The following is a 26,381-nucleotide window of genomic DNA, read 5'->3' as shown; positions in this document are numbered from 1 at the left end:
ATTTTCATCAGAAACAGGGACATATTTCTTCTCAAGAAGTACTTTTTTCTTCCTCCATTATATATAGTCAGCTAATATACTGAGTTTTTCTTCTCAAAAATAGGTTAGTCTGCCATTTTCAGGTACATATCCAAGTCAAGAAGGTATTATTTTCATAGTGAATTTAATCTAGGAACTTAGGTAACTCACCTGAGAATATCCTATTCTGTCAAGAACTTTTCAAGATGCAACCCAAGAATTTACTGCTCTGTGGCCTCACTTTGCACAGATACCACCTTAGTGAATCACAGTTGCTGTTCATCCCTCATTCTCTGAAGACCACAGTTTCAAAATAAAACTCTTAGAAAATGTAGTCTCTGAAGTAACAGTTGCACTTATTTCTCCCACGGATTACTGTACCATGAATGCAACCTACAATTTGAGTCTTTGTTTGATCATTGCCAGAGTCTTAAGTTGTTAGGTGAAAACATCAGTGAAATTTAGAAATTTAGTCCCCAAGATGTTGATTTTGTTGTATATAGGAAATGCTTTCAGGGTTTATTTGCTTTTCATAATCCTAATGCTTTTTTTTCGTCTTTGGAAAGTTGAATGAAAAGCAATAACCAAAAAAAGGAAAAATGATCATTATACTTCATCAACATTAGAATTTATGCTCATCAAAAGATACCATTAAGAAAATGAATAGGGTCCTTCCTGGTGGCGCAAGGGGTTTAGCACTGTGAAGCTATTCGCAGCCACTGCAGCATGATTTCAATCCCCATGGTGCAGCAGACCTCTCCTGACTCGCCCACTGCTCCCCTCAGCAGTGTATTTCAGTCAGTCTGCCTGTTCTGTTCCTCACTCTATTTGTGGTGAATCCTCTCACCCCCTGCAACTCTGGCCTGTACTCCAATTCTTGTATGCATAAGTAAATAAATCTTTTTTTTTTTTAATAGAGGCATGGTTATTTATTTATTTGTTTGTTTGTTTTTGTTTATACATGCACTGGGTACAGTCAGAAGCGCGGGAGGGTGAGAGAATTCACCAGAGTCAGAGCGGGGAGCAGAGCAGGCAGAAGGACCAAAGTACACTGCTGAGGGGAGCAGCGGGCAGCAGGAGAGGTCTGCGCGCCATGTGGGACCCTCCTCCGGTGGCCGGGGAGCAGCCAGGGATCGAACCGGTGCCCCAGAGGCCACGGGCAGCTTCGCAACCCAGCGCTCAACCGCTGCGCCACCGGGGAGGCCCGCATAAGTAAATAAATCTTAAGGAAAAAGAAAATGAATAGGGAACGTCCCTGGTGGCCTAGGGGTTAATTCTCAGTGCTATCATGCTATCAGCACTGTGGCCTGTTCGATCCTCGGCCAGGGAGCTAACCCACACATAGCCCAGCAGACCTCTCCTGTGTTGCCCGCTACTACCGTTAGCAGTGTATTTCAGTAGATCCGCCTGTTCTGCTCCCTATTTTGTCTCTGGTGAACACACACACACACGTACACACTCCCTCTCTCTCTCTCTCTCTCTCTCTCTCTCTCTCTCTCTCTCTCTCTCTCTCTCTCTCTCTCTCTCTCTCTATGTTCTACACAAAAATAAATACATGATTTTTTTTAAAAAAGTATACCATAATCTTAGCATTGCTTTCATAATGTACCTTCTGCACTATCAGACTGTGGTGAATGACTTCAACTACCATTCATAACTGAGTTAATTTTTATTCTTTTTCTTTCCCCTTTTGAAAATTGTGCTAAAATACACATAACATCAAAGTTACCATTTTAACCATTTTTAAGTGTACAGTTCAGTTTACATTCACATTGTTTGCAGCCATCACTGCTACCCATCTCCATAACTCTTTTCATCTTGTAAAACTAAGACTCTATACCTATTAAACAATAATTTCCTATTTTCCTCTCCCCACAGTCCCTGACAGTCTTCATTATACTTCTATCTTTATAAATTAAGACCCTCAGATAAGTGGAATCCTATTGTATTTGTCTTTCTGTGACTGGCTTCACTTAGCATAATGTCCTCAGTATTCATCCATGTTGTAACATGTCAATTTTCTAAGACTCAATATAACTCCACTAGATGTATATACCACATTTTATTTATCCATTCATCAGCCAGTGGACACTTGAATTGCTATTTTGAATAATGCTGCTATGAATATGGATGTCCAAATATCTGTTTTAGAGTCTGCTTTTAATTCTTTTGAAGTAGCATTTCTGGATCATTTGGTAGTTCTACTTTTAATTTTTTGAGGAACCACCATAAGCTTTTCTACAGCAGCTACACATTTTACATTCCCACTAACAGTACACATCTTTTCCTCCACATCCTTGTCAATGCATCTTTTTTCCTGGGTTTTGTTTTTATACTTGTCATCCTAATCAGTATGCTGTTGTATCTCATTGTAGTTCCAATTTGTGTTACCCATAGTTTGATAATGAGCATCTTTTCATGTGCTCATTGGTTGTTGGTATACCTTCTTTGAAGAAATGTTTATTCAAGTCCTTTGCCCATTTTTTAAGCAGGTGGTTTCCCGTTGTTGTTGAGTTTTCGAAGTTCTCTATATAGTATGGATATTAATCCCTTATGATTAGCAAATATTTTCATCCATTCCGTTGCTTATCATTTTACTCTGAATAGTCTTTAGATATACAAAATTTTTAAATTTTCATGAAATCTTATATGTCTATTTTTTCTTTTTTTTTTAAAAGATTTATTTATTTCTACAAGAACTGAGGTACAGGGCCTCCCCGATGGCGCAGCGGTTGAGTGGTGGGCTGTGAAGCTGCCCGCAGCCTCTGCAGCGCCGGTTCGATCCCCAGCTGCTCCCTGGCCTCCGGAGGAGGGTCCCACATGGCGTGCAAGACCTCTCCTGCCGCCCGCTGCTCCCCTCAGCAGTGTACTTCGGTCCTTCTGCCTGTTCTGCTCCCTGCTCTGGCTCTGGTGAATTCTCTCACCCTCCCACGCTTCTGACTGTACCCAGTGCTCGTATAAATAAATAAATAAATCTTTAAAAAAAAGAAAAAAGAACTGGGGTACAGGTCAGAGGTGTGGGAGGGCGAGAGAATTCACTAGAGAGAGCGGGAAGCAAAACAGGCAGACGGACCAAAGACACTGCTGAGGGGAGTAGCAGGCGAGGCAGGAGAGGTCTGCCATGCCATGTGGGTTTCTCCCTGGCTGGCCGAGAATCGAACCTGCACTGCAGAGGCTGTGGACAGCTTCACAGCGTAGCGCTCAACCCACTGTGCCACCGGGGAGGCCCTATTTTTTTCTTTTGTTAACTCTGCCTTTTATGTCATATCCAAGAAATCATTGCCAAATCCAGTGTTGTAGTATTTTTATGTTTTACTAATTCATATTTCTCTGTATCTTTATGGCACACTGCAAAAATCACTTTTTATTACCTCTTCAGCTCACTGAACAGACTCCTCAAGTTCGGAAAGGCAAATTTCCCTTCATAGCTGATAAAATGGAATCCAAGAGTTATTACTATCACCTAAGTCATTTTTAGAGTGACCTATTTTTTTCCTAGGAAAATACTAATTCCATCACCTCATGCTCCATTGTAATTTTCCATCCCATCTGACCTCCACCCCAACCCTCAGGAAATTACTGATTTACTTTATGTCATTACAGAGTCTGCATATAGTTTGCATATGCTGTAGTTACATATAAATAAAGTTGTAGATTATGTGAGCTTTTTAGTCTGACTTTATCATTCTTTATCATTATTTTGAGATTTATCTATGCTGTTGCATGTACAAATAGTGTATGCCTTTTTATTGCTAAGTAATATTCCATTGTGTAGTATTAGTCCTATATCATTTAGTGGAGGGCATATGTTCTAAGAAATATATATTAATAGTTAAGCAATTTCACCCTTGAATAAACATTATAGAGTATAACTACATAGACCTAGGTAGCATAGCCTACTACACAACTATGTGATGTAGCCTATTGGAAACCTCATTAAGCAAAATATCTGCATAATTGTAGCAGAATTTGTCAGCCCATTAATCTGTTAGTGGACATTTGAGTTGTTTTGAGATTTGCTCCATTACAAATAAAACTACTATGAATAGTCGTGTACAAGTCCTTGTATGGATACATTCATTTTTTTTTTTCCTGAGTACATAGGAATGGAGTCACTGGATCATGTAGGTATATGTTTAATCTTTCAAGAAATGACAAGGCTTCTTCTAAAATGCTACCATGTTAAATGCCTTCCAATAATGTCTGAGTGCTAGATCCTTCAATATAATAATTACAGTGTTTTTAGTCATTCTAAAAAATATGTGGTGGTAACACATGACTTTACTTTGCATTTCCCTTATGACTAATAATGTTGAGCATTTTATGGGCTTATTTCTACGTCTATATCATCTTTGGCAAAATATTTGTTCAGATATTTTGCCCATCTTTTTAAATCTTGGTTGTTTTGTTTTTGTTGGGTTTTTAGTGTTCGTTACATGTTCTGTATTTAAGCCCTTAAGTAGATATGGGATGTGCAAAGACTTGACTTGTCTTTTTATTCTCTTAACAGTGGCTTTTAAAAACCAAAAATTTTTATTCTGAAAAAGTCTTATCCATCAGTTTCTTTTTTTATGGGTATACTTTTGGTGTCCAATCTAAGAAATCTTAGCCTAACCAAAGGTCACAATGATTTTTTTTTTTTCTTGGCTATCAACTAGAAGTTTTATAGTACTAGGTTTTACATCTAGGTCTGTGTTTCCTTTTTAGTTAATATTTTAATATGCTATTCTGTATGATCAAAAGTCCAATTGTTCTGTTACTGTTTATTGCAAAAAAATTTATTATTTCTCTACTTAATTGCCTTTGCACTGTTGTCAAAAAACAGTTGTCCATATACCTGGAGAGCTATTTCTGGATTCTATTTTGGTTCAATTAATCTACATATCTTAGTATCAGTCTTAAGTATTATATCATAATTAACCCTAAAATGACTTGAAGAACTTGAAATCCTAATTCTTTAGTTTTTTTCTTCTTTTTCAGAATTGTTTTGACTATTCTAGGACTTTTGAACTTCCACAGGAATTTTGGTGGTTCCATATGAATTTCAGTAATCTTTGTTCTGTCTGTGTGAAGTGTGCAGTTGGGATTAGGGTTAGGGAGTTTTTATTTGGGAGTGCATTGAATATACATTTCTTTGGGTAGGATGACCATTGAATGCTGTTTTGCATTTAATTGAGATAGTCATTTGGTTTTTCTTCCTTAATTTGTTAATGATGACTTTGAATGTTAAGTCTAGGCCTGCACTCTAGGATGACCCTCACTTGATTATAATACAGTATCCTTTATATATATATTAGAATTTATTTGCTAAAGATTTATCAATTTTACTTCTATATTCATGAAACATTTTCTAATTTTTATATTATCTTCTGGTTTTGTTATGTGTAACAGTAGCCTCATAGAATTAGTTAAGCATGTCCTCATCTTTGATTATTTGAAGAGTTTGTGTTGAATTGGTATTAGTTGTCTTTTAAATGTTTGGAAAAATTCCTAGTGAAACCACTGTGTCAGTAGTTTTCTTTATGTGAAGAAATATATATATTATGAGAATTCAGTTTCTCTAATAAATTTTCTCTAATAAATATGAGCTTATTTGTTTCCTCTTGAATGAAGTTTGGTAGTTTGTATATTTCTTTATGATCATTTTAATATCTATAAAATCTTTAATATTATTACCTTTCATTCCTGCTATTGGTAATTTTGGGGTTTTTTTTCCTACTCAGTCTGACTAGAGCTATATCAACTTTATAAATTTTCTTAAAGAATTAGCTTTTGTTTTCTCTGATATTTCTCTATTTTTTTCATTGTTTTCTATGTCATTGATGACTATTTTAATCTTTTTAAATTCCTCCTTCTTGCTTTGACTTTAATTTCTTTACTTTTCCTAAAAGTCATTGACTTAAGACTATTGTTTTTTAATACAGGCATCTACTGTGATAAATCTTCCCAAAGTATTGCTTTAGTGGCATCTTATAAATTTTGTTTTCATTTTCACTTAGTACAAAGTACCTTCAATTTCCCCCTTTATTTCGTCTTTGTTCCATGAGTTACTGGATTTTTCCAGATAACTTTCTATTGTTGATTCCTAGTTTAATCCCATTTTGGTCAGAGAATATATACTTTTTACAATTTTAATCCATATAAATATATTGACTTATTTTATCACCTATAATGAAACACCCGTTATTTCAGTTGATGAAAAGTTTTGTTTGTATGCACTTGGAAGTCTGGATATTTTGCTGTTGTGCTATCAGTGTCAATCAGGTTAAGTTACTCAAGTGTTGTTGATGTCTGTTACATCTTTGCTGATTTTCTGCTTCTGTTACATCTATTAATTACGTAGAAATTGAAATTGCCAACAACAGTATGTTCTTATTTCTCCTTTCATTTCTACCAGATTTCATTCTTGTATTTTGAAGTTCTCTTATTTGGTATATAAACACTTTGAGTTTTATCTCTTCTTGATTAATTGACCCTTTACCATTGTGAAATGACCTTCTTTATCTGTGGTAATATTCTTAGTTTTGAAATCTAAATCATCATCTGTTATAGCCACTTCAATTTTCTTTTGATTAAACTAAACTTTTATTTAGAGTATTTGACATTTACCAAAAGTTACAAAAAATAGTACAGATAGTTTCCACATGTCCTCACACAGTTTTTCCCATCAGTATTAAATTTTATTGACATATAATTCAGATGCCATGCAGTTCACCCTTTTAAAGCATACAATTCAGTGGTTTTTAGTATATTTTCTCCCACCACAATTTTAAAACACTTATTACCCCAAATGAAACACACTGCATTAGCTGTCACTGCACATTTTCCCATATCTCCCTCCTAGACCACTGCTAATTTTTTTTATAATAAATTTTATTTTTATATTCCCCATACAATTGCAACCCCCCATTCTGACCCCAATCCCTCCCCTCCCGCCCCCCACCCCCCAAAAAGTGTCTCTGGTTCATAGTTTTTTGTTGATTTTGATTTTCACTTTCTTATAGTTATTCATTTTCCTGGTCCCTTATTTAAGTTTTCTAGATTCCTGCTATGAGTGAGACCATCCGGTATTTTTCTTTTTCTTTTTGGCTTATTTCACTGAGCATGATCCCTTCCAGTGCCATCCATGTTGCTGCAAATTGCATGTGTTTATCTTTTTTGAATGCTGAGTAATATTCCATGGTATATATGTACCACATCTTCTTGATCCAGTCATCTATTTTTGGGCATTTGGGCTGTTTCCAAAGCTTAGCAATTGTAAACAGTGCTGCTATAAACATAGGTGTGCAGGTGCTCTTTGGAATTGATGTTTCTGTGTCCTTTGGGTAAATACCTAGGAGTGGAATTGCTGGATCATATGGAAGCTCTATGTTTAGTATAGACCACAGCTAATTTACTTTCTATCAGTATGTTCTTGCCTATTCTGGACATTTTGTATAAATGGGATTAAGCAATATGTGGTCCTTTGTGACAAACTTATTTCACTTAGCATAATGTTTTCACTGTTCATCCATAATATAGCATGTATCAGTACCTCATTTTTTAAATTGCCACATAATATTACATTGTACATTTATACTACATTTTGTTCTTCAGTTGATGAACATGTGGGTTATGTCCACTTTTTTTAATTGAGATACAAATTCATACACATAAATGTTACTCTTTTAAAGTATGAGAAGGGATTTTCCCTTTCTAAATATTAATAGTTTGAATGTTCAGCTCTATCGAAACTCAAAATTTGTTACAACTTACAAAATGCGTTTGTTAAGACTGATACAATTTTATTAACATTGCTGATCTAGTGTTGTCTCCTCATTCTCTTTCTTGTATGTCTTTGACATTTTTTTCCTTTCATATCATTCTACTAAGGTTCAGGGAACAAAACAATATTCATATTTATTAAAACATACCTTCAATTATTTTTGAAGAAGGAAAAGAAATTGTCCAAAATTCTATTATATCCTCACTTCATTTCCATTTTGCCTTTTTTCTCTCAGTCTTCATATGCATGTGGATATAATCATAGCATTTTTGACTTGTTTTGTGAAATGTAGCATCAGCTCTTCATTCAAAAGCACATAATCAGGTTAACAATATTAGTGGCAACATAACATTTTTCATTTTTCATTTTCATAACCATTTTCTTCTCTACAGTTAAACATTAAAATTGTTAATTTTGGACTATGAACCAGAGACACTTTTAGGGGGGCGGGGGTGGGAGGGGAGGGATTGGGGTCAGAATGGGGGGGCTGCAATTGTATGGGGACTATAACAATAAAATTTATAAAAAAATAAAAAAAATTGTTAATTTTGGAGAGATTATAGTTACTAAAGATAATGCCACAAGAAATACTTTTGATGAACTTTTGGGCCATTTGCAGGTATTTATCATCAGAGTTAAGCCTCACTAAATTCCTTCATTTCCTGTGCCAGGATCCACTGATAACTTTCTTTTATTTCTCCTTTTACACTTATTCCTCAGAGAGACCACCTTGTTATGTATCAACTACTCTTTTTGCTGATTATGTTCTCCTAATCATTCTCTTTATCCTCTCAGTTCATAGTGCTATTATTAAGAACATTTTTAACTTCATCAATCATCACATGTGGTGATCATCTCTCCCCATATAGATTATACATATTTTGTAGACAGGAATCCCATGGTACTTTTTACTGAGTTAATGAAAAACACAAGATTCCAGTAAACACATTGTTTTAATAGCTTTTAAGCAGTCTTAAGAATAACTAAATCAAATATGATTAAAAATCCGTAAGTTCATAAAAATATGAATAAAAAAGAAAAATTGTTCATCTGTGATGGATGTAGAAAAGAATTCATTGTTTTTATAACCAATAATGAAGGGGTAAAATCATGTGTTTATGCTGCTTGTTAATACAAGCTATGTTTATAGGTCACCAAACAGTTGATATGGGAAAGCATCTCTTTATGAAATATTCCAGTTAATATGAGGAAGTATATTAGAATAAGTATATCACTGTTTTATCACTTCTCATGATTAATGAATCGAGGCATTGGACCACAACCTATAACCTCACATAAGGAGAGTAATAGCCATGAAAAATTCTTGCCAAACAAACAAGCCTATATTTGACCAAGCCACTAGATCCAACTCTACCTGCAGGAAATACAGAGGACAAAAGAATATATCACGCGGTGCTACTGAGATGCAGTTGGCAACCATCAGACTGGCAGTAACTCTGTTGTATCAATGATCTAGTTTTTTCCACAAGTAGATTGCCAATGGGGATGAAGAAGTGGGGGTGGGTAGAAGAGCAGGAGAGGAGAGGAACATAGAGATTTAAACTGAATTCAGATAGATAATCTAGCAGTTACATGTAGACTTCATTTAGATCCTTCCTATGTCTAAACTGGTTATAAAAGTAAGCCAAAAACAAGAGAGGAAAAAAAGTGTTTTAATCATGAGATAATTAAAATTTTAAACACAGATTAGATAATTTATATTAAAAACGTATTGCTAACTTAAAAAAAATTACTGGTACAGATAACAGTGGGAATTATCTTATTTCTTAGGCCCCTCTCAAGTACTTCTAGATACTGCTAATGGGCAGTTAAACAGTAATCAAAGCTGAGAGTTGACATATGTGATAATATTCATACACATTGTTTATAGTAGGAAAAATTTGGAAACCACACAAATGCCCATTAAGAGGAACAAGGAAATGCTATATACAGTGGAATTTCATACAGTAGTTCAATTGTACAGTGATTAAGAAACTAGATTCTTTAGTTAAACTACCAACTCTGGTTCCATCACTTTCTGGCAGTATTCTCTTGGGCAAGTTACTTAAATTCTCTGTGCCACAATTTCTTGCTCTTTAAAACATGGATAATAGGGTCTCCCTGGTGGCGCAGGGGTTAAGGACCATCTATCAAACTACTGCCAGTGACTGAAGCACGAATTCAATCCCCAGCTGGCCAGGGAGCAGCCCACATGGTGCAGCAGACTTCACCTGCCTCGCCCGCTGCTCCCCTCAGCGGTGTATTTCAGTCAGTATGCCTGTTCTGTTCCCCACTCTGTGGTGAATGCTCTCACCCCCTGCACCTCTGGCCTGTACCCCAGTCCTTTTATGCATAAATAATCTTTCCAAAAAAAATAGGGACAATAATAGTATTTATCTCAGTGGTTCATAAGGTTTCTCTGAGAACTAAGTTGACAAGTTTACTTAGAGCTCAGTACCAGATATGATTTATTCTTATTGACTGATTAAGTCTAGAAACATAAATAAAATAAGACATAATAAAGTAACATTTATATAAAGTTTTAAAACTTGCCAAAAAAAGAAAAGTGCCAAATCCAGAAAAAGGATGTGACAAGCTTTAATTTCTACTAATTTTTGAAATACAAAGAAATTGATTTATTCTCTGATCTCTCAATATTTACTAAACAGCTTGATATAGAGAATCATTAAAAAGATAAGTGGTTTAAGTATTAAACCCTGTCATCCCAACTATTAAAATTGCACATCAAATGAATACTGGACAGTACTGTTGAATAAATATAATTCTCTTGCAGAATTGATGTACCTGAATCTTCTGAGCAATCCAGAAGAGATTTAGACCATTATGAATTTGAGGTATAATGCACTGTTCAATCAGAGCATCAGATAGTAGAATAGGAAAAACTATAGTCTCTCACAGTCACTTCCATTTAGCTAATTGGGTTGCTCACCATTCTGTAAATCCCACCAACTAATGAATATAGTATCCTAAATATTCATTGCTTATAGCCCCCTTTCTTACTGCCCATTCTGAGTCATATGTTGTGTTCAGTCCCAATTAACTAATTTAGTTAAATATTACATAAATCAATGAAATATAAGCTGTATACTTTGAAAAAATCTTAAAAGATAAATCTACAGTGTAAGCCTGTACATTCTTTATAGTTATATACAGGTATGAAAATATTTACTTCAGGATCATTGTTACTTCCAGGGTTGGGGGAAAGTGAGATCAAGAGAGGTACACAGTGAGCTTCAACCAAATCTATAATATTTTGTGCTCTTTGTTTTTAAAAAAATGTACAAAACAAATTTAAGATTTGGTTGAGATTAAGACAGGTTTTAAATACATATTTTCTCTATTCCTGTCTTCCCTTTGTTTCTCTCTCAAGACTAAACATTTCCAAAGTTCGTTAGGAAACCATCTAAAATTAATTCTTAAAGTGACTCTATACCTAGACTTGATCAGGCCAATGTAGAATCATAAAAGACTAGCTGGCACCATCCCTGAGACTGCAATAAAGTATACTTGTATTGCAGAGTCCAGAACTGCATAGAAATACTCAGCAATTTAAACAGTGAATCTTTGTATTCTGCATTATTCTTTAAGGCCAGTACATATTTATGGAATCAGTCCTGCCAACTCATTTTCTTTCCTGAAGTCTGGTTTCCCTCTAAGGTCCCTAATTGGAGCCTTGGGCCTGGAGAGCAAACATGTCTAGACAAACAGGCCTTAGACAAGCTCTTCATACTGACATCTTAACCTTTCATTTGACCAACTCACCTCTGAGATGATTTGTGTCCATTTATTTGGATTTAAATTTGGCCTGCTGGTTGGTGAGCCCTGTAAGTTTATTTTCCATATCCTGTTCCATATTGGGTTTCTTTTGAGTTCTTTGTTGAAAATGAATGACATTGCTTAATCTAGTACCTTCAGGGCTATTTTTTCTAGATAAGGAAGGAAGTCAACATTTTCTCAAAAATCTCATAAAATTGCATGGCAAAATATCACTTGTTTCTTTAGGACAGAGTCATAAGAATTATTGTGAAATGTAAATATCATTGCCAGAATTGAAAGTCAGAAAAGATGTCATTTAGCAATAGCATTCCGTACCACCATCATCATCCTCACGGTCTCATCTTTGTGCAAAATAAAACATGAAACTAGCATACATAGACCAGTTTGAGAAATCCTATTGAGAAAGCTTTTTCTTTCAAACCAAAGTAGGATTTAGAATCAAGAGATGGTGTTATCCACAAGTACTTATTTTCTTTATTTACTAAAACTACTGCTACTGTCACAGGATGTACTGAACCTGAAACCCTAAACATCCCTTTACATCTTTCTCTGCATAATTATAGTTTTGTTTTGTGGGATATCTTAAATTTTATATCTTACAGAAACAAAGTAGAACATTGGAAAACCTTATTTCTTTTATCTTCTTTTCTACCATTCTTACCATGTGACCTTGGTCAAATCTGTTTTCTTTATATGGTCTCTCAAATGTACAGCAAGGACCACAGTATTCACCTCACCGCCACCTTCTAGCTCTGCCATATTGCAAATCTCCATTTTTGCTGTTCCTACCTCAAACTTTGATAGAATTAGGGCGCATAAGATGCTACTGCCCTCTACTGGTCCTGAACACACCTGCCCATCAGTGCAGTAGCCCTGCCCATCCTAACCAAAGGACACTGCTCCTTGCTTGCAGCTGAGAAGACAGAGCAGAAAAACACAAAGAAAGGAGGCAAATTTTGTGTTTGGAAAGTTAATGATATTTGAAGTATTTGAGAATGAAAGATTTCTTATGCATTTGTCATATGCCATGGCCACTTGTGACTGTGTTGGTACCAAAAAGTGTTTATTCTATCATTCTTCAATTAATTCTATCATTCTTCAGTTATGAACTGGTATAATTTTCAGTTCATAAACAAGTTATGGGATCTGACCCTCTATCACTCTGTTTTACATGATTTTTCTGCTTTGGAATGTTACATAGTTCACTTTCATTCAAAAGATTTAAGGAGTTTTTGCATAGTCACTTTTAGTTTGTCATCCCTCAGGAAGATAATTATTGATAGGAAAGTGAATAAGCTGCATCAGTTAAGAAAACACTAACACAGAAAGCCAGAACTTCATTATACTCTCAGATTCCTATACAGCTCTGTGAAGTTGTAATAAGCCTTGGTGGGGAGAGGGGAGAGGGCTAGAGGTAATCAGTAGGGAGGGTACAAGTCCTACTGAGTTTCAAACACATAATATGCCCTAATTTGTGTATAAGACCAAGCTCTAGACTCACACACATTTTAATTAATGGTCCTCAAAATGTACTGTAAAGCCAAGAAAAAGAAACTTTAAATTATCTGGAGTTTATGTGTAGATTGTGATGGATTTTATCATATGTTGCAATTAGAGCTACTGACTGTATAATAATCTGTGTACATGGTGCAGTGCTAGGTACTTTCCATACATTCTCTAATTTAGGTAATTACTTTGATTTCTAGCTAATGCTAAAATGCCAGTTTTAATACACAAAGTGACAAGGATTTGATAGCAAGCCCAAAGTTGTCAGTCAAAAGTGTTTAAATAAAAATCCTTTGACTTTGTAAGCTCACATGCACACTCACACACACACACACAAATAGTTGGTTACTACAACCTCTCTAACTTTCTGAACTTGTGTAACTGTGTCAACCACTATGGTGATATATCTTGTGTGCTCCCACAGAAACTGGCTCCTGGAGTCAGCCAGTTTGCTTACACCTGTGTCCAGGACCACCCCATTTGGACGAATCAGCAATTTTGGGAGACAACCTTTTACAATGCAGTGCAGGAACAGGTTCGCTCCTTGTATCTCTCAGCCAAGGAAGACAATCATGCCCTATACATGAAACAGAAGGTAAGAGAAAAATGTTACTTATGTGGATCTGGGATCCTGGCCTCAAAGAAAGCTTATATAGGTATTCCCAGGGAAAGAAGAAGTCTAGCCACTTCCTATCAGTATATTTGGGGTATACTTTAGGGGTCCAATTGTCAACATCTTTCTTGTGTTGACTTCTGACATTTTTTCACAGTAACTTCTTGATAATAATTTTTCGCACAAGAATTGTATCATATTTTAATAAATAAGAATTTCTTGGAAACAATTGCTGGAAGTTGAACAGAAAGAACAAACCTAAAATTCCTAGGCAGTAAAGTGCATTGAAGAGTGCCTTATATACAGTACATAATAAGTGTTAGAAATAATCATCCTTATTAATTGAACTTAAAGCAACATTAAAGACTAATTATCATTGTTAATTCACTTTAAGAGTAATTTTTAATTCTACCTGGTATGTATTGCTGTTTTGATCTTTTCCATTGTTGTCCATTTTATTATTTATTTTTTAAATAAGATTGCTAATTTTTTTAAGATTGATTTACTTATTTATGCATACAAGAACTGGGGTATAGGCCAGAGGTATGGGGGTGAGAGGATTCACCAGAGACAGATTAGGGAACAGAACAGGCAGATTGACTGAAATACATTGCTTAGGTGAGCAACGGGCGAGTCAGGAGAGGTCTACTGCACCATGTGGGTCATCTCCCTGGCCAGGGATCAAAATCTGTTGCAGTGACTACCTATAGCTTCATAGTGCTGCATCTTAACCCCTTGCACCACCAGGGAGGCCCTATCCTCCATTTTAAATTGTCCATATGTTACATGAAATAAATGAAACTATGTATCTAACAAGCTGCACAGTAGTATTCAAATATTTCTATGCATCATGTAATTTTAAACATATTATGGGCTATTGTTGAATATGATAATAACAGAAATTTCACTAACAAATATGGCTATCTGACATCTACCTGTTATTCTAAATTATTATCTTGTATTGTTAGTGTGAATTTTTATTTAATTTACTTTAAAACTCTTATTTTTCTTTCTAAATAACAAATGCACTTGGCTAAAGGATAACTTGTAGTAGATGCAAAGATCATTACTTTGAAATCATGTTCCAGAAATAATTGCATTGGTGGATGCTTTTGATAGTTTGTGGTTTTTTGTGTTTGTTTTTGGTTGGCTTTTTTTTTTTTTTTTTTTGCATGGAAGAACTGGGATGTAGGCCAGAGGTGCGGTGCAGGGTGTGTCTATTCACTATAGACAGAGTGGGGAGCAGAACAGGCAGATCTACTAAAATACACTATTGAGGGCAGCAGTGGGCAAGACAGGAGAAGTCTGCTGCGCCATATGTGGGTTAGCTCCCTGGCCGTAGCTGGATAGTGTTGAGACTTAACCCCTAGGTCACCAGGGAGACCCAGGTGCTTTTGATCATTTTTCAAAGCAATTACAATGCTAACATTGGTATATCTCAAAAGTATTTGTAGAGCAATATATATCATTGCTTCTGTCTTCTGTTATAAAAAAGTATATTTGATCTGTAGCTACTATGGATATATTAGCTCTTCATAAGCCATAAAGTGCTTTGCAGATGTGAGTTATTGTCCCTTCTTAAAAATTCCATGTTCACCTACATGCTCACATGGATGATGTTTGATTCCCACATTTACAGAGAAATCTATTTTGGGTGACTTTCGTCATTCCATCTTCTGCCAAAGAGTAGAAGTAAAGAAACGTATCAGACTACTAGCAAATGCTACTGGAGCATTCATACCTGAGAATTTATAGGAACTTCAGGTCAATAATTTTTTTATAATTTTTTTATAATGAGAAAGGAATGGAAATAGAAATAAATCAGGTTAGTGAAATGTTAGCAATGAGAGATATATGCATCTCTGCTTTACTGCTGCTTCCTTCCATTTGTCACATGGTTCCATGCAAGACTTGCTGGATCTGGGGAACAAAGATGAGGAGGTTTTTATTTTCTTGTTGTTCTTATGTTTGTTTATATGTGCTCATGATTGCTGATAGGAATTTAGTAGCAAAGTTATTAAAACATTTTTTGAACATAAGAAAAAATGTTTTGAATCTTATATGAAGCTTTGGATTGAGTTGTTTTGTTTTTAGGCTAAGCTTCCTGATAGTCAATATCAGGAGAAAACAGCAATGGACCTTGCAGCTGAGCAGCTACGCCTTTGGCCTACTCTGAGCAAATCAACTCAGCAGGAGCTGGTGCAACGTGAGGAAAGCACTGTCTTCAGTCAGGCCATTCATTTTGCTAACCTCATGGTCAACCTGCTAGTTCCACTTGACACAAGTAAAAACAAGCTTCTACGAACAGTAGCTCCAGGAGACTGGGAGAGTGGGAGCAACAGCATTGTCACAAACAGGTACAGAAATGTGGACATACAAAGACCCTCCTATTCTTGGGGCAAGTTGGGCTTACCAGAGCATATAAAGTATTTTGTGTAAAAAAATGCTACAGTAGTCAAAAATTTAACCAAATTTTCCACCTCAGACTTAGTCAACTTTTCTCTATAAAAAGAACCTTCACTTCATCCTACTGTTCTTAATCTCATATACTCTCTTCTCTTTTCTACCTAGTTTTTCAAATGTTTCAGCCACTACTAATCTATCCTTCAGTTACTTTCTGCCATAGTGATTTATAGAAGGTGCTCTCTGGAAAATTAACTGTTGAATTCTTTCTTTCCAAAGTTGCCTTCCTTTAATCCAACTTATCTGTTGCATTTGTGTTCTCAGCCATGCTTGCCTCTACATCCTCCAATGATTTCCCTTGCTACTGAGAATAAATTCATGGATTAAAAGGCCTAACATCTCTGCCTCCTGCACTGAATTTATTTCCTTCTACTCTTCTGTGAACCAAACTGGTCTTCTTGCTAATACTCATCTTCAAACACTCAAAGCATAATATTGCCTCTAGGCCTACATGTCACCCACAAGGAAGGGGAGATACCGTTGGTCTGAGCTCTGCCCCTACCCAAGCCTGCAGTGCGAGGGTGGATAAAAACCCTTCAGCTTTCCTGGGGTTTTGGTTCCGCAGGTATAAAATTAAGGGGGTGGGCTAGATGGCTTTAACAGACCTTCCAATGAAAAGCATCCAAGTCAGTTTAAGATCTCATCTCTGAGTGGACTTGTAGGATAGCAAAAGAAATGGATTAAGTAACAGGTAGGTGAAGTATTTACCTTTTGATCCCTTCACTCAGCACTATTATACACTATATTTCAAAGAAATTTTTGTACTGTACTGTCATCTAATGGTTGTACTCCTAAAGGCTAAGCAAATGAGGCACCTGACAATGAAATTTTGGATAAAAAACATGGCATGGCCTTTCTATGTCTGGGTAAAAAGACCATGTGCCACCTTGTTGCACGAGCAGTCTTCCAGCCTCGGAATTCTATTAATTTGGTTGAGAGGTGCACATTCAAGCCATTCAGAGCCATTAAGTGTATACCTAATAAGAACACATTTCCTAAAATTCATCCAGGAAAGCAACTTTCACAAAACTGGCTCTCACAGGAAGAAAGTCAGAGAGTTAAGGGTAGAATAAGAAAAATGACCCCTAAGAGCAATGGTATCTCATTTTCTGTCCTTCAGAACAAGTGCAAATACCACTTTTTCTGGAATCTAACACACTGGCTTCATTTTCAAAATGCATCACTTTATTTTCCTCAGAAGGCAGCCATACATTATAAACTTTAAGCATGTGACACCACATGAATTCTTCATTACACGTAGAACAGTCAGGGGTCAAATATTAAAGCTTTCTCCACAGCCACATGTTCCTTTGATGTTTGGGTTATTGAACCCAAACTCACTGGATAATTTGTCTTCAACATAGTTCATTTCTGTTCCTTAAAGTGTTAGCTGTGCTTTCTTCTCATTGTATTCCAGAACAGCCCCTGGTTCGTACACCAACATTTACACCTACGTTTTCAGGCTTATCTTTAAGAAGTTGTTTTATCTTGTTTACTGCTGAAGGTGTCTGAGTGAGGGCAGCCCGGGTGGGCTGCAGCTTCCTCTTACTCACTGCCCAGACAGTGGCCCGAAGGAAGCCAACATCCTCGCTGTCCTAGAGCCCCAGGGCCTCAGGCCAGAGCTTGGCCTCTTGAGCCCCTCTCCATGGACACGGCAAGTGCTTTGACGCCACAAGCTCCGGCGCACAGTGCCCATTTGTGGTGGTTGTTCCCTCAATCTATAAGACTCTCCATGAAATAGTCACAAGAATCACCTCCCTGTTTCATTTAAGTCTTTACTCAGATGTACCTACCCAGAGAGAGATGCCTTCCTGGCTCCCTATCTTAAGTAATACATGTATCACTTTTTCTACTAGCATTATTTTTCTTTCATGACATTTTCGACAACCAAATTTATTTTCATGTTTCCTTTGCTTATTGTCTCATTCATTGTTATATCCCTAGATCTTTGTACATAGTAGATGCTCAGTAAATATTTGGTTGACCAAATGATTAAATGAATAAACTGTTCATTTCAACAGTAGTGAAAATCAGGCCTCCCCTGGCGGTGCAGGCGGTTGAGTGCCACACTGTGAAGCTGTCTGCAGCCTCTGCAGCACTGGTTCGATCCCAGCCGGCTGGCGAGGGTCCCACATGGCGCTGCAGACCTCTCCTGTCGCATCTGCTGCTCCTCTCAGCAGTGTATTTCGTCAGTCTGCCTGTTCTGCTCCCCACTCTGTCTCTGGTGAATCCTCTCACCCTCCCGCGCATCTGGCCTGTACCCCAGCTCTTGTATGTATGTATGTATGTATGTATAAATAAATAAATAAATAAATAAATAAATAAATAAATAAATAAGTAAATAAATAAATAAGTAAATAAATAAATAAGTAAATAAATAAATCTTTAAAAAGAGAGAGAGAAAATTTTGGGGAAAAAAAAAAAACAGCGAAAGTCTATCCTTTAGTCTTCATTGTTCCTACAGTGTTCTGATAATTTTTCAATCTCTAATAAATTCTTCTCAGGCTCTTTCAGGCAGTTCCTTTTTTTCCCGTTTTCATTCCCTCTGCAAGGCTCTTCATATTTTCTTGGAACGCTGATACACAAGCCTACATCTCTTGCCACAGTCTTTCAATTCCCCTATCCCAGATATTTAGTTATTGTTGAAAACTTCTGGTCTTCTAGCCAGACCACTTGAAGTTAGATTTTGCACTGTACAGTCAACTGTGCAGATCCCCTATTTCTTTCTATAGTTATTTTATGTGAACAACATAGTCTAGACCTTCATCACTTCACACTGTAACTATTATAATAATAATCTAGTTGTTTTGTTTTCATTCCTCTCTCTCTAGTTTCATTTTGTGTCCCACTGCCAAAAGAATGTTCCTGAATTGATATTTAATCACATTCCTTTAATGCTTGTAATCCCTTTCAGCAATTCTAGACTCACTTGCTTGATTTTTAAGATCTTCCTTAATCCATCCCCTCATTTATCTCCTGTTGTCAATCAAGCTGCTCTTTGTTTTTGTTTTTTTTTTCTTTTATGTATTTTTTACATCATTTTTCATTTTTGCACAATGTATGCATTTTCATCTTGGTTATAGTCCCCATACAATTCATTTTCTGTCCTTCAAAACAAGTGCAAATAACACTTTTTCTGGAATCTAACACACTGGCTTCATTTTCAAAATGCATCACTTTATTTTCCTCAAAAGGCAGCCATACATTATAAACTTTAAGCATGTGACACCACATGAATTCTTCATTACATGTGGAACAGTCAGGGAGTCAAATATTAAAGCTTTCTCCACAGCCCCCCCCCCCCCACCATAGTGTCTCTCCGGTTTATAGTTGCTTGTTGATTTTGAATTTTACTTTATTATAATTAGTCTTTTTCCTGGTCCCTTATTTTGGTTTTCTAAATTCCTGCTATAAATGAGACCATCCGGTATTTTTCTTTTTCTTTCTGCCTTATTTCGCTGAGCATGATCCCTTCCAAGCTGCTCTTTGTTAATCATCACCAGGGACTGTATCTTTCTTTTATAGCGTAATTATCAATGACTATGCTTTTTCAGAATCTACATAGTGAGCTTCTAAGGCACCATGCCGTTTTACTGTTCTGGGATGATGTGATGGCTATATTGACTGCTTAGTTTTACTTTAATTCTAATTCAGTTCATGTGGTTGGATTTGAAGGAAAGAGAATTGAGTAGATTAGAATAGAAAAATGGGTCTTTTCTATTATCAGCTGTCAAAAATAAAGCTCACAAGACAGGAGAATTTGTTGAATATTGGGAACTGAATAAGCAATAAGGGCAGGTTTTTGGCTTTTACATCTCCTCCAGTCCAAATTTATTTCCTTCTATTATGTGATTTTTGTAACCTACAGAAGAATGATGACTTTAAAGTAGCCAAAAGGGTTAAGGTTCACTCAAAGAGAAATATTGGTAAAAGAAGGAGGTTTATTCTTAGGAAACTTTGTTTCTCCATTCAGAAGAATATGCTTTTCACTGAAAAATTTTTTTCCTTACCAGATAATATGTCCCCCAGTTGCCAAAGGCCAAAGGTAACCATGTTACTTTGTCAGATTCCGGTATTTTACTTGGTAGGATAAGATTTTTTTTAAAAAAAGATTTATTTATACAAGAACCAGGGTACAGGCCAGATGTGCGGAAGGGCGAGAGGATTCACCAGATACAGAGCAGGGAGCAGAACAGGCAGATGGGCTGAAATACACTGCTGAGGGAAGCAGCGGGCAGGACAGGAGAGGTCTGCCTCGCCATGTGGGATTCTCGCAGGCCGGCTGGGATCGAACCCGCACTGCAGAGGCTGCAGACAGCTTCACAGTGTGGCGCTCAACCATCTGCACCACCAGGGAGGCACAGGATAAGATTTTTTGAGAGGGACTCTTGCTTTATTTTCTGTAGTTCCTGAGTTGCTTTTGGGAGACTAGCACAAGATATTCGTATGAAAACAAATATGTGTGCAAGGGACAGGGACTGACAGTACCTTACAAATGTAGGCAAATAGAATATAATGTCTCACCAAAATCACTTATAAAGGAATCATACAGTTAAATGAGCTTCCTACTTAAGTATACACCTTTGAGCAGATTTAAATTGCTAGGGACATTGATCACGTCATAGCAGTCATTTGTTACATTTGAATACAAACCCATGATTTTTTTCCTTGACATTTTTAGTATTGCAGGAAGTGTAGCTGAGAGCTATGATACAGAAAGTGGATTTGAAGATTCGGAAAATAACGATATTGCCAATTCTGTAGTGCGTTTCATTACCAGATTTATTGACAAGGTTTGTACAGAGAGTGGAGTTACTCAGGATCACATCAAGAGCCTTCACTGCATGATACCAGGTAATCAGATAATAGAGAATCAGAATATGGAAAATAATCGAGTAAAAACTGTTCTTATAGCTGTAGTTTTTGTAGCATAAGATCTGTAATACTTGTCTTTATGTACCTTAGCCATGTTACTTGTTTCTGTTCTAATTAATTTTTTTCCAATAAAATTTTATTACCTTTGGTTATGATAATAGGTTTTAAGAGTACAACTTAATGCTTTGGTGTGTCTGTGTGCTGCTCTAGTCATTTTTAATTCAGTGGAATTAATTACATTCACAGTATTGTACAGTCATCACCACTGTCTATTACCAAAAAGTTTTATTACCCAAACAGACACTCCGTATTCATTAATATGCCCCCATTTTCTGCCTCTTAGCCTGTGGTAATTTCTCTCTCTCTGAATTTACCTATTCCAGATATTGCATGCAAGTGAAATCATGTAATATTTATTCTCTTGTATCTGACTTATTTTAGTATAACGTTTTCAGGGTTCATTCATGTTGTAGCAGGTATCAGAACTTCACTCCTTTTTATGACTGTATCATATTTCTCTATGTGGCTATACTATGTTTTGTTGTTCTTTATTCATCTGTTGATAGACACGTGGGTTGTTCATTCTTCTGGCCATTGTGAATAGTATTACTATGAATGTTCACATACAAGTATCAATGTTTGAATCCTTATTTTCAGTTATTTTGGATATGTACCTAGGAGTGGAATTCATATGGTAATTCTAGTTTAACTTTTTGAGAAACTGCCAAACTATGATTAGTTTATAATTTTAAAATATTCATAACTTGGTTTTTTTGTACTTTCATTTTGAATACTCTAACTCATTCCAGGAATTGTAGCTATGCACATTGAGACCCTAGAAGCAGTGCACCGAGAGAGTAGAAGACTTCCACCTATACAGAAGGTAATTATCTTGGACTACATGCCTTAGGATATAACATCTCTACTAAAAACAGCAACGGCAGACTGTTGTACCCCAGAAAATACCTTCTTCTACCTTTTTATAAAGACTAGCTGCAGTTTTAATGGTACATTAAACTTTCAGAGGAGTTTATCATATAGCTCCTTGTAAAAAGAATATTAAAGTAGGGATAGTGGATAGATCCCTGGCGGTGCAAGGAGTTAAATCTCAGCACTATGAAGCTATCGGCAGCCACTGCAGCACGAGTTTGATCCCCAGACAGGGAGCTAACTAACTCCTGTCTCACCCGCTGCTCCCCTCAGCAGTGTATTTCAGTCAGTCTGCCTGTTCTCCCCACTCTGTCCTTGGTGAGCCCTTTCACCCCTCCCCACCCCTACACACACACCTCTGGCCTATACCCCAGCTCTTGTATGCATAAAATTAAAAAAATTAAACAAAAAACAAAAGTAGGGATAGTGGATTCAACAAAGGAGCAGTAGTAAATAAATTCTGAGCATTGTAACTTTTAAGCCCAAATCAAGATTTAATTAAATCAAGATTTAATGCCCTGTTTGCTTCCAAAAAAAGGACTTAGGACAATTATCATAAAATCAACAGGCTCCTAAATCTGTATACATTTCAAGTATATACAATAAGAATCTGGGATGTCTATTAAAAATTCAGAGTCTCAATCCTATACTAGCCTCCTGAACTGTAGTACCCTAGGACTTGGCCTGGGAGTTTGTATTTTAACAAGGCTCCTGGGTGATTATTTTGCATCTTGTCTGCAGACTAGGATTCAGAATCCTCTTACTTTTATAACAGAACTATTAAAAGTAAATTCAAAGGAGAAAACAGAACTATTAAAAGTAAATTCAAAGAACTATTAAAAGTAAATTCAAAGTAAATTCCTGTCCATTGGATAGGAAAGGCAATTCTATTAGGCTTCTGAAACACAGTAATCACACTTAGGCTTTTCATTTAGCTCTGAGCTTTCTAGGGTCATAAAAAAGGATAGTGCTGATTTATATAGTATTTATGCCTTGATTAAAAAAATAAGCGAGTTAGATTTTCGGGAGTGTTGGATTTCTTTTTCTAGCACTGAACCACTGCACTGAACTCTGCAGTGGAGTGTATCATGTGGTTCCTTATTTCCCAAGATGTATAGATATTTGTTATTTAGCCATTTATTGTGTTAATCTTCAATAATGGCCAGGATGGTCTTTTTAAATACATATCTTTTTTTTTAAGTACAATATTTTTCAATATTCAAAAGTAACAGCGTTCTTTACATAAAATTGAAACATTAAAGAAATAACATTTTGCAAAGGGAAAATTCCCCGTGGTTCTCTCTGCTCCCACCCCTACCTTTACTCTTAACTATGATAGTTCCACCTTTAATTTTAATGCCTGGTTCAAATTCTTACAATTCTTTTATTTTTCCAAAAATTGGGTCATAATATATCTACTGGTTTGCAATTTGCTTTTCTACTTAGCAGGGTATTGTGGCTATCTTTCTATGTTAATGCCTATAGATACAATGGCATATTTTTATTGGTTGCAAACTGTTTCACTGAATAAATATTTCAAACATAATTTCCAATGATTTTACTGTTAACATGCAATGCTACAAAGAATCTTTCACATTTGGACACAGAAACTTCATTTCTGTGAAGTTCACATATCAATTTTCACTTATCAATTTTCTCATTTTGGCTACCTGGGAAGTCTGGCTCAAGTTAGGTCTGCAACTGAAAAGATAATCTTGATCTAAATGTTGGAAACCCCACAATAATGTTTATAATACTTTTTCTATTTTTAGCCCAAGATTCTTAGGCCTACTCTCCTGCCAGGAGAAGAAATTGTTTGTGAAGGTCTTCGAGTCCTGCTGGATCCTGATGGAAGAGAAGAAGCCACTGGAGGCCTTCTTGGAGGCCCTCAGCTCTTGCCAGCAGAAGGAGCTTTATTCCTCACTACGTACAGAATTCTGTTCAGAGGGACTCCCCATGATCAGCTAGGTATGGTCCATCGTGTGCTCAGAACATGAACATCTGTGTGCTTCATGGGATTTTTGAGTCCCTCTGTGCACAATATTTGCAGATCATTTCAAATTCAAAGTAAACCTATTGCCACATAGGTATTTTTAGAATATGCTTGTCTGTCAAAGTTAGTGATAATTTGGATCATAGATTCTTACTTGAAAAACTAAGAGTGCTTCTAAGTACTAAATCAAGAGTTCATTCACTGAAACAATCATATTATGAGGCACAGTTGTGACTTCTACGTATTCACAGCATCAAGCTACTAACAATGTCCCCTGCTGATTTGCCCAACCTTTCTGAATCCTAGAGTTAACTCTAAGGTGTAGGTCTTCCAGACACATGATGCCTTTCTTAGGAAGATTTGCTCAGCATCACAGGTTGTACAGCACTAACTAGCCCTACTTCCTTACTTTCCGTTTTTTTTTAATTGTGTTATTTTTTATTGAGGTAACAACACTATAAGATTTGGAGGTATAGTTTCACACCTCTTCAGATGTATGTTACCATGCCACACCCACCACCAAGCACCTATAGTCCTCCACTATAGTTCATTGAGCCCTCTCCCCCATCTTTTACTCCCTACCCTCATCTTTCCTTTCTGGTAGCCTCAATTTTGCAGTCAGATTTCTAGGGTTTGTTTTGGTTTCGTTTTGTCTGCTCCTTTGTTTCTTTATATTCCACATGAGTGAAATCATCCAGTATTGTCTTTCATCCCATTTCTGTTAACCCCATTTCTCTCTTAGCAGATAGCTTCTTGTCTACTTACCAAATTCCCTCAACTTCTATTTTTACTTTCTACAACTTAATTTTCTATATTAGAAAGGAATAGCATTCCCTATCAAGAACTAATCTGATTATCTTTCTTTAAAAAATCATTCTAATCTCTATATAAAATACTGTGGTAGGTGGGAAAAGTATTTAAGACCTCAGGTAAAGCTGTTGGACTCTAAATTAGAAAGCTCAGATAAAGATTAGTGTTGACCAATCTTGGTATCTTAAGTAAGTGTCCTAACTTCTCTGGGCTTCAGTTTCCCCTTTTATAATATTAGAAAATTGGAATTGGTGGTTTTCAAACTTGACTCATATTTGGAAGTTTTTTTAAAAAATGCCAATTTCTGTGCTCAACCCTCAAACAATTAAATAAGAATCTGGAACAGGATTCTGGTCATGGACAGACCCAGGCATCTGCATTTTTAAGCCTCAGAAGTGATTGTTGGATATACTAAGGATTGAGAATCGTTGAGATAAATGGTCATTAAAATTCCTTCCTTGCCTGATACTATTAATTGAGTAGTATTTGATGAATATATACTATGTGCAGTGCTTTTTTTTTTAGACAGTGGATTCAGATGTATAAATTACCTTTCACATCTCACAGTTGTATAAGTCATCGGTTGGATACAATCAAGATGGTTTTTTTATCTTTGTCAGAAAAGATGGTTTACCACATACTAGAAAAAAAGCTCAAAATTCAATAAGCAAAATAAACCTGTGGAAGTAGTTATACTCAGTGAAAAGGGGAGACAGAATGCAGAGCAGAATGGGTGGATCTACTGAAATACACTGCTGAGGGAAGCAGTAGGTGAGACAGGAGAGGTCTGCTGCACCATGTGAGTTAGCTCCCTGGCTGGGGATCGAAGTTGTCATAGTACTGAGACTTAACTCCTTGCATCACCAAGGAGGCCCATATAAGCATACTCTTAGACGAAACCATACAGTGCTTGTAATTGTTTTGTGCTATGACTTTGTGAGGTCATTTGTCATAAACATACATTTGGGACATATAGATAGGAGATACATGGTTATTTAAATTGCTCTAATTTATTTCTTTTAAAGAAATCAAAGCTATAGTTCATATGAAATCATATATTGTTTTGTTAATTTGGGGGTTAATTTCACATTTTACGAGAGTTACAGAGAAAATCTTTTTGCTTTCTTTTTCTTTTAAATTTTTTTTTTAAAGATTTATTTATTTTTATACAAGAGCTGGGGTACAGGCCAGAGGCATGGGAGGGTGAGAGGATTCACCAGAGAGCCAGGAACAGAACAGGCAGATGACCGAAATACACTGTTGAGGGGAGCAGCGGGCACGACAGGAAGGGTCTGCCACAATGTGTGGGATTCTCCCTGGCCGGCCAGCATTGATCCCACACTGCAGAGGCTATAGACAGCTTCACAATGCTGCACTCAACCTGCTGCGCCACCAGGGAGGCCCTCTTTTAAATTTTTAATTTAAAATTTCTCCTTTAGAATTCTTCTACACTGTTGGTGGGAGTGCAAACTGGTCCAACCACTATGGAGAGCTGTGTGGAGATTTCTGGACCTACTAAACATAGAGCTTCCATATGATCCAGCAATTCCACTCCTAGGTATTTACCCAAAGGACACAGAAACATCAATTCCAAAGAGCACCTGCACCCC

General features: G+C 36.4%; 2 protein-coding genes across 8 annotated transcripts in view; one reads left to right on the top strand and one right to left on the bottom strand.

The window, feature by feature from the left end:
* The window catches only part of SBF2 (SET binding factor 2), a gene marked incomplete at both ends in the record, with an annotated part of 316,628 nt that overhangs the window by 234,031 nt on the left and 56,216 nt on the right, over positions 1 to 26,381 (top strand). For 4 of the 7 annotated variants that reach the window (XM_084251933.1, XM_084251931.1, XM_084251929.1 and 1 more), the window contains 5 exons: positions 13,512 to 13,682; positions 15,795 to 16,057; positions 20,845 to 21,017; positions 21,848 to 21,921; positions 23,741 to 23,936. In XM_084251933.1, coding sequence (XP_084108059.1) covers positions 13,512 to 13,682; positions 15,795 to 16,057; positions 20,845 to 21,017; positions 21,848 to 21,921; positions 23,741 to 23,936 — 877 coding nt within the window. Of the gene's footprint in view, positions 1 to 13,511; positions 13,784 to 15,794; positions 16,058 to 20,844; positions 21,018 to 21,847; positions 21,922 to 23,740; positions 23,937 to 26,381 lie in introns of all 7 variants that reach the window. The other 3 variants (XM_084251932.1, XM_084251930.1, XM_084251927.1) reach the window with 2 other exon arrangements.
* LOC311180057 (iron-sulfur cluster assembly 1 homolog, mitochondrial-like) lies at positions 17,401 to 20,820 on the bottom strand (the record flags this gene model as incomplete). The annotated part of the gene is given in 4 exon segments (XM_084247730.1): positions 17,401 to 17,541; positions 17,545 to 17,569; positions 17,571 to 17,758; positions 20,743 to 20,820. Coding segments are annotated over 4 exon segments (396 nt in total). The 3' UTR covers positions 17,401 to 17,436.

This window comes from Talpa europaea (genome assembly GCF_964194135.1).
Source record: "Talpa europaea genome assembly, chromosome: 1".
Taxonomy (NCBI): domain Eukaryota; kingdom Metazoa; phylum Chordata; class Mammalia; order Eulipotyphla; family Talpidae; genus Talpa; species Talpa europaea.
Note: the sequence above shows the minus strand (reverse complement) of the source record. Positions and strands in the feature narration are given on the sequence as shown.